The 12,688-nt window shown below is 49.7% G+C and overlaps 1 protein-coding gene across 11 annotated transcripts in view; it reads left to right on the top strand.

Moving 5' to 3' along the window:
* CLEC16A (C-type lectin domain containing 16A) overlaps positions 1-12,688 on the top strand; it is a 207,838-nt gene that overhangs the window by 148,101 nt on the left and 47,049 nt on the right. For all 11 annotated transcript variants that reach the window (XM_061209908.1, XM_061209910.1, XM_061209914.1 and 8 more), the window contains 3 exons: positions 3,956-4,107; positions 6,233-6,437; positions 8,147-8,311. In XM_061209908.1, coding sequence (XP_061065891.1) covers positions 3,956-4,107; positions 6,233-6,437; positions 8,147-8,311 — 522 coding nt within the window. The remainder of the gene's footprint in view (positions 1-3,955; positions 4,108-6,232; positions 6,438-8,146; positions 8,312-12,688) is intronic.

The following is a 12,688-nucleotide window of genomic DNA, read 5'->3' on the forward strand; positions in this document are numbered from 1 at the left end:
CCTCCCCAGTACCTGATGTTATCAGACATTTTTATTTTTGCCAGTCGGGTGGGATCCTGTTCTCATTTGTCTCCTGATTTAGCACGGCGGGGGGGGGGGGGGGGGGGGGGGGACACCTGTGTGTGTGTTCATTCTCTTGTCTGTGAATGGCCTGCGGAGTTCTTCATGTTGTCTCCTTTATTCATCTTTTGCCTTTTAAAGGTATTTTGCAAATATTTCCCCTAGTCTGTTTATGAGCTCGTTTGTTATCCATGAGGTAAATTTTAATTTTGAGGTAGTCAGTTTATCAACCTTACACTTATTTATTCATATGTATGGATCCTCATTTCTTTTTTAGAGAAATCCTTCCCTAAGGTCATATGGATAGTCTGATAAATTTCCATCAATTTAAAAACTAAAGCCCTCGGCCCCACCCCTTTTGAAGTGAAGTTGGTGGGGGAAGGGCGCAGGAGACCCAGGTGGGCTGAGAGATTTGAGCAGCGCCAGTGTAGGGGTGGCCCGTCACCTGCACTGGCCTCCCCAGACCGCAGGCCAGTCCTGAGAGGCCGCCACACCCCCCGACATAGCCGCTCGCTTCTGAGTCCTCCCCACAAGCCTGCATCCCTCCCTCCCTCCCGGTACCTGGGTACCCGGCACGCCTCCCCCCCCTCCCCACCCCGGCTCAGAGTGAAATCCACAGGGGCCTGCGCGCAGGCAGCAGGTGAAGGACTTGGACCGGGGGCAGAGCTGGGCCCCGTTCCGCAGCTGTCTCTCCTGGGTCCTCCTCCGACGGGAATGCTCACAGCCAGCGTGTGGAGCAGCCGAGTTGAGAGCCGAGGTGGTGAAGGCGTTTCCTGAGATGCCACCCCAGGGGCCCGCAGATGTCACCCCAGCCAGACTCCCTTGATCTCTCTGCAGGATGTCCATATGCCCTTCTGTTTAGTCCACGGAAGCCACTTCGTTTCTCCTTAACTGCCCCCACAGCTTCTGAAAAGCCAGGGGCTCCCTCCCTCTCGGAGCCATCCTGTCTCACTGGTGATGGTTGCCTTTTAGTTTTCTTATGAAATCTCTCATGGTGCTTTGATGTCTCAATTGCATTTCTGAAAGTTGTTCCACTTTGGGGTTTTGTCCTTCCTTTTTTGTTCTTTGTGGCAGAGGTGGTAGGTCTTTTTTTCCCCCTGAAGCCCCTAAGGCCCCTGGGCTTTGTAAGGGGGTTGCCTGCCGACAGACCCCGCTGACACCAACGCCCTGGCTGTGCCCGCTTTCCCGGCTCTCACCCGCAGATGAACCTCTTCTGTGAATGTGCGGAAAGAAGAGCCAGGTTGTCCTGTTGAGGGGGGAAGGGAAGGGGGAGAGAAAGAGAAAGGAAAAAAGGAAAGAAAAGGCATCCTTTATTAGTTTAGTTTTCTCTTTTTAAAAAGTAAAAGATCCTAATTGGGAAACATGTTTTAAGTATTGAGTAAAGAAAATAAACTCTGCCTACCACAAAGAAAATGTTTGTAAGAAAGAGTGTGAGGGCTTCCATTTCTGATAATACAGAAGACTAGTGTCTTCCACGTGGAACTAGAAATTCTGGATACAGTCATTTTTAGAACTCTTCTTAAATACTTGGCTGGACCCTTGGGAAAGGGAGGAAGTTTCTTGCCCTCAGTAAGAGAATGTGCAATCCAGACAGTTGAGCCTCTCTGGTGCTGGTGTTTGCCATGGGATATCTGGCTGTGCCGGGTGGTCATATGCTGGGGAGAAAAGACAGAAACACAAGGTCTTTCAAAGCTGAGAGGATGGACCGGAAGGCATCCCATGAAGCCAGGATCTCGGATGGATTATGCTCTCAGAGGGTTAAACTGAGGTACTGTGGGAGAGGGGGAGAGGGGGAGAGGGGGGAGGAGGAGGGAGGGGAAAAGAAGATGGCAGAGGAGAAATGTACCTATCATCCCTTAGATCTAAATGAAAAGTAAAAATGGAGAGGGGGGTGTGGCAAAACCTTGGCAAAATACCTGAGCCCAAGGGTTTTTTGTTGTTGTTTGTTTGTTTATAAATTTATTATTTTATTTATTTATTTTTGGCTGCGTTGGGCCTTTGTTTCCGCATGCGGGCTTTTTCTAGTTGCGGCGAACAGTGCCTACTCTTCATTGCAGTGCGCGGGCTTCTCATTGCAGTGGCTTCTCTTGTTGCCGAGCACAGGCTCCAGGCGCGCGGGCTTCAGTAGTTGTGGCACGCAGGCTCAGTAGTTGTGGCTCGTGGGCTCCAGAGCACAGGCTCAGTAGCTGTGGCGCACGGGCTCAGTTGCTCCGCGGCATGTGGGATCTTCCTGGACCAGGGCTCAAACCCGTGTCCCCTGCATTGGCAGGTGGATTCTTAACCACTGCGCCACCAGGGAAGCCCCTGAGCCCAACTTTATCACCTGTGCTTGGGGCCAGAATTGTTACTATCTGTGTTAGCTTTCCCCCCAACCCGCCACCAATAAAATGAAGCCAAATATTAGGTCACAGAACGTATTGGGGTGATGAAAGTTTCTACAACTGGAGTGTCACAGTGCACAGCTGTAAATTTACTAAAACTCGAACTGTACACTTAAAATGGGAGAATTTTATGGTATATAAATTATCCCTCAATAAAGCTGTTTACGAAAAAAAAAAAACCCACCCACCATTCTTCTAATCAGGACTCTCTTTTAATGTTTCAGTATATTTATCTGTGCTTGTATTTCTTTGTAGGGATACTTTTTTTTTTTTAACATATCAACATCATAGTTATAAAGTTTTTATCACCTTGTTCATTTAAAATTGTAATGTCTTTTCCAATGCCATTGCAATTATTTGTAAATAGGATTTTTTACTTGGGTCTTTAATATGTATTTCAAAAGTACATGTTGAATACTTTCTCATTTTAAAATAATTTCAAGCAATACAGTGGTATAGAGGGCAAAAATTAAAGTTCTCCTGTTGATACCACACACACACATACACACACACACACACTCTCCCGCCCACTCCAGTTCTCACTTCCCTCCCCATAGGTAACCACAGTTCACAGTTTGGTTAAACATAATTTTTAAATGGGTATATAATTTTCCATATGATGGGAAAAAAATCATACTCAAGTGGTTCCCCTATTTGGGGGCATTTAGGTTGTTTCCTGGTTCAGCTGTTTCTTTTAAAACATGTTACAGAGGGTTTCACTGGAGGGAACTCAAAGCAGACTGTAGATTTAATGGCCCTGCGTTACTCTGGTAATTTCAAAGCCATCAAGGACAGGCAGTAAATTAGACCTCAAATCTGGGAGTAACTTCCAGCTAAGAGAAGGGACCAAGCATAAGCTGAGGACCCCCTGCTGAATGCTTTAGCTACCTGTTCTCATTTTAAGGCATCAGACATCTCAAGATAGGGGACATTATTCCCATTTTACAGATGGGAAACCGTGGTTTAGAGAGGCCAAGTGCCTTGCCCCAGATCGCGCATCATCTAGTGTAGAGCTCGGCTCTAAGTTGTCAGACACCAAACTGAGGTCTTGGTGATTCTATAACCGAGCGAGGGGCTCTTCCTTTCCTGTCTTCACTTAATCTAGGTGAACACCATCACAGGTGTAAACCACCAATGCCTGCAGGGAAGCACTGAAATGTTACTGGGATTCTGGATTTGTTGGGTATTTTTTTAGCTACAGGTGCAGTGCCTAATCCACAGCTAACATTGTACTGATGCTTTATGTACTTTATCTGAGTTGGCCCTCACAAACAGTGCTTTGAGTGGGAGGGGCATGATCCCCATTTTTCAGCTGAGGAATCTGAAGCCCAGAGAGGTACAGTAAGTTGCCCAGCATGACTTGGAGGAGGGACTCAGACCCAGGTGTGTGTGACTTCCAGCCCAGGCTCCGGGGCCAAGCTGCACTGCCCGGCAGAACACAAGTCAGCTGGAGCGTGTCCGTCAAGCTGGGCAGCGGACCGCACCTCACTCTGCTCTGTCCCCCTCTACCACAGACAACAGCGACCTGATCGCGTGCACGGTGATCACCAAGGACGGCAGCATGCTCCAGCGGTTCCTGGCTGTCGACATTTACCAGATGAGCTTGGTGGAGCCTGACGTGTCCAGGCTGGGCTGGGGAGTGGTCAAGTTCGCAGGCCTTCTGCAGGTACGATGGCCGAGAGCTCCGGAAGCTCTTCTCGGTTGGCTGTACAAACACCCACAAAAGTGTCATCTTTACAGTCACGTTCTAATGACATAAGGGCCACGTGAACAGATTATCATTGACAAAAGTTAGAATACCTCACAGATAAGAGCCAAGTCCCCTTTGACCAAAACCCAATTCTGACTCCTCTCGTCCGTTATCAGATACGGTGCTTTGCCGAATACGTGTATGACTGTAACTACATGTACTGTTTTTTAAAATTGTACAACATATAGTTGGAAGGGTGTGTGTGTGTGTGTATTTTTTATACTGTCACCTTGAATGTATTGTAAACTTTGCTTTTTTCACTCAGCGAATGTTTTGGAGAACTGACTGTGTTAGTCTCTGCAGACTTACTGGTGTTCTTTTAACTGCTGCCTGACCACACACCAAGGCAGAGTTAGCCAGCACCCTGTGGCTGCTTCCAGCTTTTCACCTTTACAGACGGTGCTGCCGTGAACAGAATTGTCCTGACTTCCTTGTGCACTTGGGCCAGCGTTTCCCTAGGGCAGACACCAAGAAGTTGGGCTGTGCCTATTTCCTCTCTAGAATGATTGTTGCCACTGGTGATTTATGGACGTTCCTATGTCCTCCACCTCTCCAGCAGGCCTGGGCTCTAAACTGCCAAACGTCAAGCTGGAGCGTGGGTTTTCTTAATGTTTGTCTAAATGATGGGTGACTAATGCCAGCTAGTTGGTCGAACGAAGCGTGGAACCAGATGAGTTGAAAGCAGCTTCCAGCGCACGCCCTCCCCCACCATCACCCCCGCCAGACCCCTGGGCCCTGACTTGCCCTGCGCTGAGTCCGTTTCCTTGCTGGGCAGTCCTGTTTGCTGGCAAGGCCTTGCCGGGGCGACCCACATCCACCTCTCCAGGGCAACCCACTCCCGAAGAGGACCACCCACGTGTTTGAGGGTGCTGTTGCAACCATTTCCCAGCCTTCTCTTTTTCAAGATCTTTCCATTTAAAAAAGGTCTTTTACAGAAGGTGATGTGAGAAGCAGCTATCTGAAGAACCTCTCATTTAGAAAAAGACTTCCACGTACGAGACTGTCCATTAGGTGACTTAGTGCTTCTTATTTATCTAGGTTTATGATCAATTTCCTTTAGAATTTAGTGTCAGGAAAGTGTTTTTCTCCCTCAAAGGATTAACACATGTCGTCCCGCAGACAATGAAAGCCACATAAACCTTTTCTTTTGGTTGTCTTCCAGTAGCTTCTCTTCATCAGGCCATTATTACGGGCCAGCCTCTCTCTCTGTCTTAAAAGCGTAATATCTCATCTAATCCCCACTGCAACATTTTGTGCCAGATTGAATGCCCGTGAACAGTATCCATCTTGCTTCATGAGCCTTTTCAACATTTTCCCCACCTTTCTGACTTTCATGTCTGTCTCCTGTCTCCTGCTTTTATCTCAGACCTTACTTAGTGGGAAGCAAATTCTTTGCACAGAATCCAATCTGAGGTTTTAGATTGGATTTGTCCTGAGGATACTTGCTGTACGTGGGTTCTCCTCTACCTTTCAAGTGTAACTTTCTTCAAACGTCTGCTAAGTGGTCCTCCCCTATTCCTTTCTCGGAGTTAGCTGTTTCCTTTAGGGACCAGGAATTTGTGAGAGACATACAAATGGGAGCTAAGGATGCCCCCTTCTTAAGAGAAGCAAGGAAGGAATTGTTACGCTTGAGGAGATCACACCGGAAAGGACTAGGAACTTGGGTTTGTTATCTCTAGTTCTCCAAAGCAAGAATTGTTGGGAGTTTGTTGGGCTCCCTGAGGCCCCATGAAGAGGCTGGTGTCCCGTGCGTTTACTAGCTGCCTCAAGTCCTCGCGGGGACGGAACCGGCCACCACAGCCAGCATCAGCCACTTGAGCTCTCTGTGCATCCCACCCCGTCGCTTCCCGCCAGGCCTGGCCTGGTTTGTGCCCATCCTTGACTCTCTCAGACTTGGGGGGCTGATGGTCTCCTCCAGAGCAAAAGCAAAGTTCAATCTGGGGGACCTCATTCTAGATGAGATGTGAATCCACAGCTTCCGAGCAGCTACCTTCCCCCTGAACCTAACAGACACCCTTTCTTTGGCCTCCTCCCCCCACAGGACATGCAGGTGACCGGCGTGGAGGACGACAGCCGCGCCCTGAATATCACCATCCACAAGCCTGCATCCAGCCCCCATTCCAAGCCCTTCCCCATCCTGCAGGCCACCTTCGTCTTCTCGGACCACATCCGCTGCATCATCGCCAAGCAGCGCCTGGCCAAGGGCCGCATCCAGGCGAGACGCATGAAGATGCAGAGAATAGCTGGTGAGTGCAGCCCTGGCGGGTGTCCTCTCGGCAGCGGGGCAGCAGCTGCCGCAGGCCCTCAGCATGGCTCTCACATTGACCTTGAGAACCCTTGTGACTCCTCTAGAAGAGGAAACGTATGGTTCAGGAATGAGTTGTGTTTTGGTGAGAGAATGGAGAACCCTGAGTGTTTGATTTCTACAAGTCTAGGGCTGCTTGGAAGAGGCAAGCCCTCCCTCCCAGGCAAGAGGCAGCCGTCAGTGTGGGACGACGGTTCTCCCTCCTGCACACGGACGTTCTCTAGCGTATCTCTGCAAAGCGCTTCGACGTTCCTCGGCCACCTCTGACCCTTAAAACAACCCTTGAGATGAGTAGGGCCTGTTCTGCCCATTTTACAGAAGAGTAAACTGAGGCTCAGTGACTTGCCCACAGCCACGCAGGCAGTTAGTTGGCAGAACCCAAACGCAGAACTTCCTACACTAAAGCCCATCCCTTCCTCCTCTCCGTTCCCAGCTCTCATGAGAGGCAGCCCTGCCTGGTGAGGGGCCCGTGACCCAGCACTGGATTCGGAAGTGTCGTTTCACACTGCACAGGGACTGTGGTGAATCTGTGAGGCGGCCCTACACCGCCCAGTGTCAGGAAGGCCCCAGCGTTCTTGGAAGTGAAGGCACTGAAATGAGGGCATTCCCTTCATCAGGGTGGAAGGCACAGCGTCCTCCTCGGGGAAAAGGCGTTCTGTCAACTCCTAACATCACGAACAGCCTTTCACAAGAAACCAGTGCCTTTCAGCTCAAGCACCAGTGGTCGCTCTGGTGTGGTCACTGGGAGGCTTTCCCGTCCACTTGGGGGGAAGGGGAGCGTTCTCGAGGGGTCACCTAAAAATGAACACTTGGAGGGCAGGGTTTCTGGATATTGCGAACTCAGTCATTTCCTGCACGTGCCCCGTTGATTTGCGCAGGCCTGCATCCCATATAGTCCTCATCTTATTTCTCACTTAGCTGAAACTTGGCCTCCAAAATCATTACAGAAGCATTTTGTAATGTGCAAAGTGACTTAAATCATTCAGTCCTTTCTCTTAAGATTTATTTCCAGAGGGTTGTTTTTTTTTTTTAATGTAAAGCAATTTCTCACAGCTGGCATGACGGCTAAATATTTCATTTGAAAATTGAGAATTATGCCGTAAAGTGGCTGTTAGAACTTACGCCTTGGGTATTTCTCAAATTGATTTTAAAAAGCCCCTCCAAATTGCTGTATCGTGAGATTTCTGCGTGGAAGAGAGGACAGCAACAGAGACACACACACTCATAAGTACACAGGCACACGTGCGTGTAAGTTCTCTCTCACACACTCTTCCCCACATGCATAGATTTGTGAACTTTCACAGCAGAATTGGCCCCGTTTGCTTTGGGGTCTGAAACTGTACCCAAGGCTAAGCATTGGTAGGGTCGTTTGTGTATGGAAGCCAAGAATCCGAGGTGAAGATGGGCCTGGCATTCATCTCTGAACCACTCTCTAGGCACTGCTTGTGTTATGAGGCTTAGGCGGGACCCTTGGTGTCACGCTGGTCTCCCCAGCTCGAGGCTGCCAGCTGCCTGCTTGGCATTGTCCGAGGGATGTGCCTGGCAGGGCTGTGGCCACACCTGCTACAGCTGCGCCACCCAAAGTCTCGTCACCTACACTCCCATCCCACGCACGTGCTGAGCTTGAACCACGGGTTTGTTTGAACGTAGCCCTCCTGGACCTCCCGATCCAGCCGACAACTGAAGTCCTGGGGTTTGGTCTCAGCTCGTCCTCCACCCAGCACCTGCCTTTCCGCTTCTACGACCAGTGCCGCCGGGGCAGCAGCGACCCCACGGTACAGCGCTCTGTGTTCGCGTCGGTGGACAAGGTGCCAGGTAAGCCGACCCCCACCCTGTGCCATCTCCTGTCCCCTCCGGGGAGCGGGAGAGCGGTGGTACCAGGACCTTCTCTGTCTGGAGCCTGTGTAGGCTTTCCTTCCCGTCTCAGAAACCCAGTTTCTTAGAACTTATTAAAGTGCAGCACAGGATTAAACACAAGCCCCAGAAAGAAATCTTGGCTTTCTCTTTGGTGTTCTGCCGCCGGGGTTTGGTTTTCCAGAGATTTGTTTGAGGGTGTGGAAGAACTTCTCAGAATTAAAACTGAAAATTTCTTGGAAATTTCTTGGAAATACTTTAGATTATTAGTAACGAGGTTGTGGGAGAGTCATTTCCTCCATGTAGGATGACTAGAAAGAGCTAGTGCGTGCAGTTCCTGTTTAAGCCCCTGAAGAAGTGAGACTTCAGAAGAAGGTCCCGCTGCCCCCGGGGCGGCTGCCACTCTCTTCTTTCCGGGAGCCTCTCTTCCCACTTTCCCCGAAGCGCATCTCTAACTTTCCTCCCCGCCTCTCCAAAAGAGAAGCATGAATAGAAAGTTCAAGGTCGCCTGGTGAAGCTGAAAGTACTGGTTCTCCAGAAGGGCCGGCAGGCTCCCCCTTCCTGTTCTGACACGTCTGCTTTAAGTAAATCCATATGCATCCCAACCCCTCGAAAGAGAACCTTGCCCTTGGTTACAAAACTTCAGAAAACTGGCCAAGCTGTCCCCTGCAACTTCACTCCTCCGCAGTTAGGGCTTCGAACCTCAATTGCAAATGTGGCAAAATGTTTTCAAAAGCAGTTACCCATTTAAGAACAAAATCCAGTGAAAAGAACCTGACCCAAACCAGGATCCCTGTTTCCCCTCCACCCCATGATTCATTCTGACTTCATTCTTTGATTTGATTAATTCATTTCAGAAATATAGTATATACTATAAGCATATGATTTCTTTAAACCCAAACAGGACATGATAAAATGAAAAATAAGACTACTTGGCCCCAGAAGTGACCATGGTTAACAGTTTCTTGCATTTCCTTCCAGAAATGTTTTGCTTGTCTGTTTTTACACCCGGGGTTATACCATATGTGTGATTCTACATCTTGCTGTTTTCACTTACTGACAAGTCAGTGTTACGTGTAAGCACATGTAAATCGACCTAACGCTCATTCACTGTTGTGTGGTATTTTATCATATGGACGGAACAAAAAAGTCTTTTATAACATTTTGTATTGATGGACATTTGAGTCGTTTCCAGTGTCTTGCTCTTCCATTGTCAAAGTGAACCTCCTCGGGGTATCTTTGTGTAAGTGTGCAAATCTCACGTGTCTATGGGATAAATTCCCAGCGGTGGATCTGCCGAGTCAAAGGGGAGGTTTTTTCATCTTAATATATGTAGTCCCAACATGCACTCTGGAAAAAGTGCGCCACTTCACGCTGCCACCCACTGCCTGCAACTGCTTTCATTCTTAAATCCAGTCTTAGGCTACAAGACTGATTGTAGCCCTGCCTCTGTTTTCAGCCATGAAATATGAGATGATTCTGCCTGCTCGGGGGTCTGGAGGCTTCTTTGTTAAAAATTCTCCAGGTTGCCTTCTGCCCTGTAGAGATGGTTGCTAAGTAAATATAAATGATGACCATGAGTCTAGGTTAACTAAATACACACTGGCCTGGTAAGAAATCATTTCTTTCTTCCTTTTTTTTTTTGTTTAACACACAGTTGTAATTTTATTATAACATTTGTATAAGCACCGCTTCGTAATTTTTTAAATTGAAATATAATTGACATTTAAGATTATATTACTTAAGAAATCAGTTCTTTAGGGTCATCAGGGCTTCTCTGAGCTCAGGAACTAATGGGTTAAGGAGAAAAGCTTGGTCCTTGTTTCCGCTCCCCCATCTTTGGAACAAGGCAAGTGTAAATTAATAAACAGAGCCGGATGTCACGTTCTTCGGCCTCTGCATAGCCACCCCTCCGTTTGCAGAAGGCTTTGCAATTACTTACTTCTCCCATCCCGCCTGGGCTCCAGGGGAGGAGTGAGGTTATCCAGTGCTGGGGGTGTCGCCCTGCCGAGAGGGGGCGGGGGGGGCACAGCTGGAATGCCCAGTGTCTCCTTGCTGGTCCCAGGGTCGGGATACATGACGCTGGGCCAGTTGGGACTGTGGAAGTCAAAGGCGGCGCCTGAACGCAGCCATCCACCCCTTGGCAGTGTCTCTCCCCCGACAGCCCCTGGCGGTGGGGACATTCTCTCAGCTGTGCCCCCGAGGGCGGCTGCTCTGGGACCTTGGGTGAAGAGGCCTCGCTGCCCCCCTGTCCTCGCCTGGGCCAGAGATGTGACCTGAAGAGCGAGCCTTAGCATGACTCGAGAGAGGGAAGGGAACACCCCCCCGCCCCGCTCCTCGCCACCTGCTAGCTCAGATTTGGCCCCGCAGATGCCCAGCATCTTGAGGTCATCCTTCGTTTTCCCTTTGCTCTCCCACACCCACGGGGCTGCTCTGCCTCCAGAACACACCCCACCGTCTTCCCCCGCCACCAGCATCTCTTCCTAGATCGTGGCAGCGGCATCAGCGGCATTCCCTGGCTTCCAGCCTTGTTCCCTCCCTTCCATGCAGCCAGAGGCATCTTTCTAGAACATAAGTCAGATCACATCATGCCCCTGCCTGTAGCCCTCCAGTAAGCTTCCCGTTGCGCCCGAAACAAAATCCAGATCTCTCATTCTGACCTTGTGTGATCGTTGTGGGATGGGCCCCAGCCGGCCTCTCAGACGCAGCCCCCCGCCTTCATGCTGTCCCCTGCCCTGGCTGTACCACCCCTGCTGCTCCTCCAAGTCAGCGCTTCTCAAGGTTTTGGCCTCAGGATTCCTTCTTCTTCTTTTTTTTTTTGGCCGCATGGCATGTGGGGTCTTAATTCCCCCACCAGGGATCGAACCCACGCCCCCTGCAATGGAAGCTCAGAGTCCTAACCACTGGACCGCCAGGGAAGTCCCAGGACCCTTCATACTCTTTGAAAGGTATTGAGGAATTCACAGAGCTTCAGTGTGTATGGATTATGTTTATTGATATTTCGTGTATTAGAAATTAAAACTGAGAAATACTTTAAATATTTACTTGCTCATTTAAAAAATAATAATAACCCATCCTATGTAAACATAAATAACATAGTTCTTTTTTTTTTTTTTAACTTTGGGTTTATTTATTTATTTATTTATGGCTGTGTTGGGTCTTCGTTTCTGTGCAAGGGCTTTCTCTAGTTGCGGCAAGTGGGGGCCACTCTTCATCGCGGTGCGCGGGCCTCTCATTATCGCGGCCTCTCTTGTTGCAGAGCACAGGCTCCAGATGCGCAGGCTCAGTAATTGTGGCTCACGGGCCTAGTTGCTCCGTGGCATGTGGGATCTTCCCAGACCAGGGCTCGAACCCGTGTCCCCTGCATTGGCAGGCAGATTCTCAACCACTGCGCCACCAGGGAAGCCCAATAACATAGTTCTTTATGAACAATAACTGTTTTCCAAAACAAAAAAAGTTAATATTTTATATTTCTGCAAGTCTCTTTAATATCTGGCTTAATAGAAGACAGCTGAATTCTCGTATCTGCTTCTGCTTTCAACCTGTTGTGAGAGCGTGGGCTCTGGAAAACTCCTCTGTGTACTCCTGGGAGAATGAGTGTAACAGGAAAATGCCGACATTATTTTTATGAAAGTTCTGACCCTGGGAGGCCCCCCAGGGTTCCCCAGACCATGCTTTGAGAACCACTACCCTAACTCACTGTGCTCTCTCCTGCCCCAGGGCCTTTGCATTGAATGTTCTTCCCTAGATCTGTGTGTGGCTACTTCCTGCCAATCACTCAGGCTTCAGTCTGCACGCCACCTGCTCAGAGAGGCCTTTCCTGAGCCCCACCCCCACCCCCAGCCCCCCGCATCACATTAGCCTGGTTTATGTTCTCCGTGGCCCTGGGGCTCCGTACCTGGCTGACATATTTGTGTACCTTCCTCCCCCATGGAGAGGGTCACTTCCACGGGGACCTGGAGTGTCCCCTTCACCGCTGTACTGCAGCGCCTAGCACGGTACCTTCATTCAGTCTTCACTGAGTAAGGAGTGAGGCTTTGTTCTTATTCTCCGCACAGCCTCAGAGCAGATCCCGCCAGATGCCTTCTCCCTGTGCGGACAACAGGGAGACGAGCAATTCCCGCAGGGGCCCCAGACGTTGGGTGGTTTAGGCTGAGGCACTTTGACAAGGGAACACGAGGGAACGGCGGCCCCCAGATCTTCAGCAGCATTCCTCGGCTTAACTCCTGTCACCAAAGTGAGTGAGATGTGTGTCCCGGGCACCTGGGTGATAAGACTTGGGTTGGTTGCACTTCAGTTTCACTGCGCTCACCTTACTCAGAGTTTGCTGGAGGGGTC

Source organism: Eubalaena glacialis, chromosome 13 (assembly GCF_028564815.1).
Source record: "Eubalaena glacialis isolate mEubGla1 chromosome 13, mEubGla1.1.hap2.+ XY, whole genome shotgun sequence".
Lineage (NCBI taxonomy): Eukaryota > Metazoa > Chordata > Mammalia > Artiodactyla > Balaenidae > Eubalaena > Eubalaena glacialis.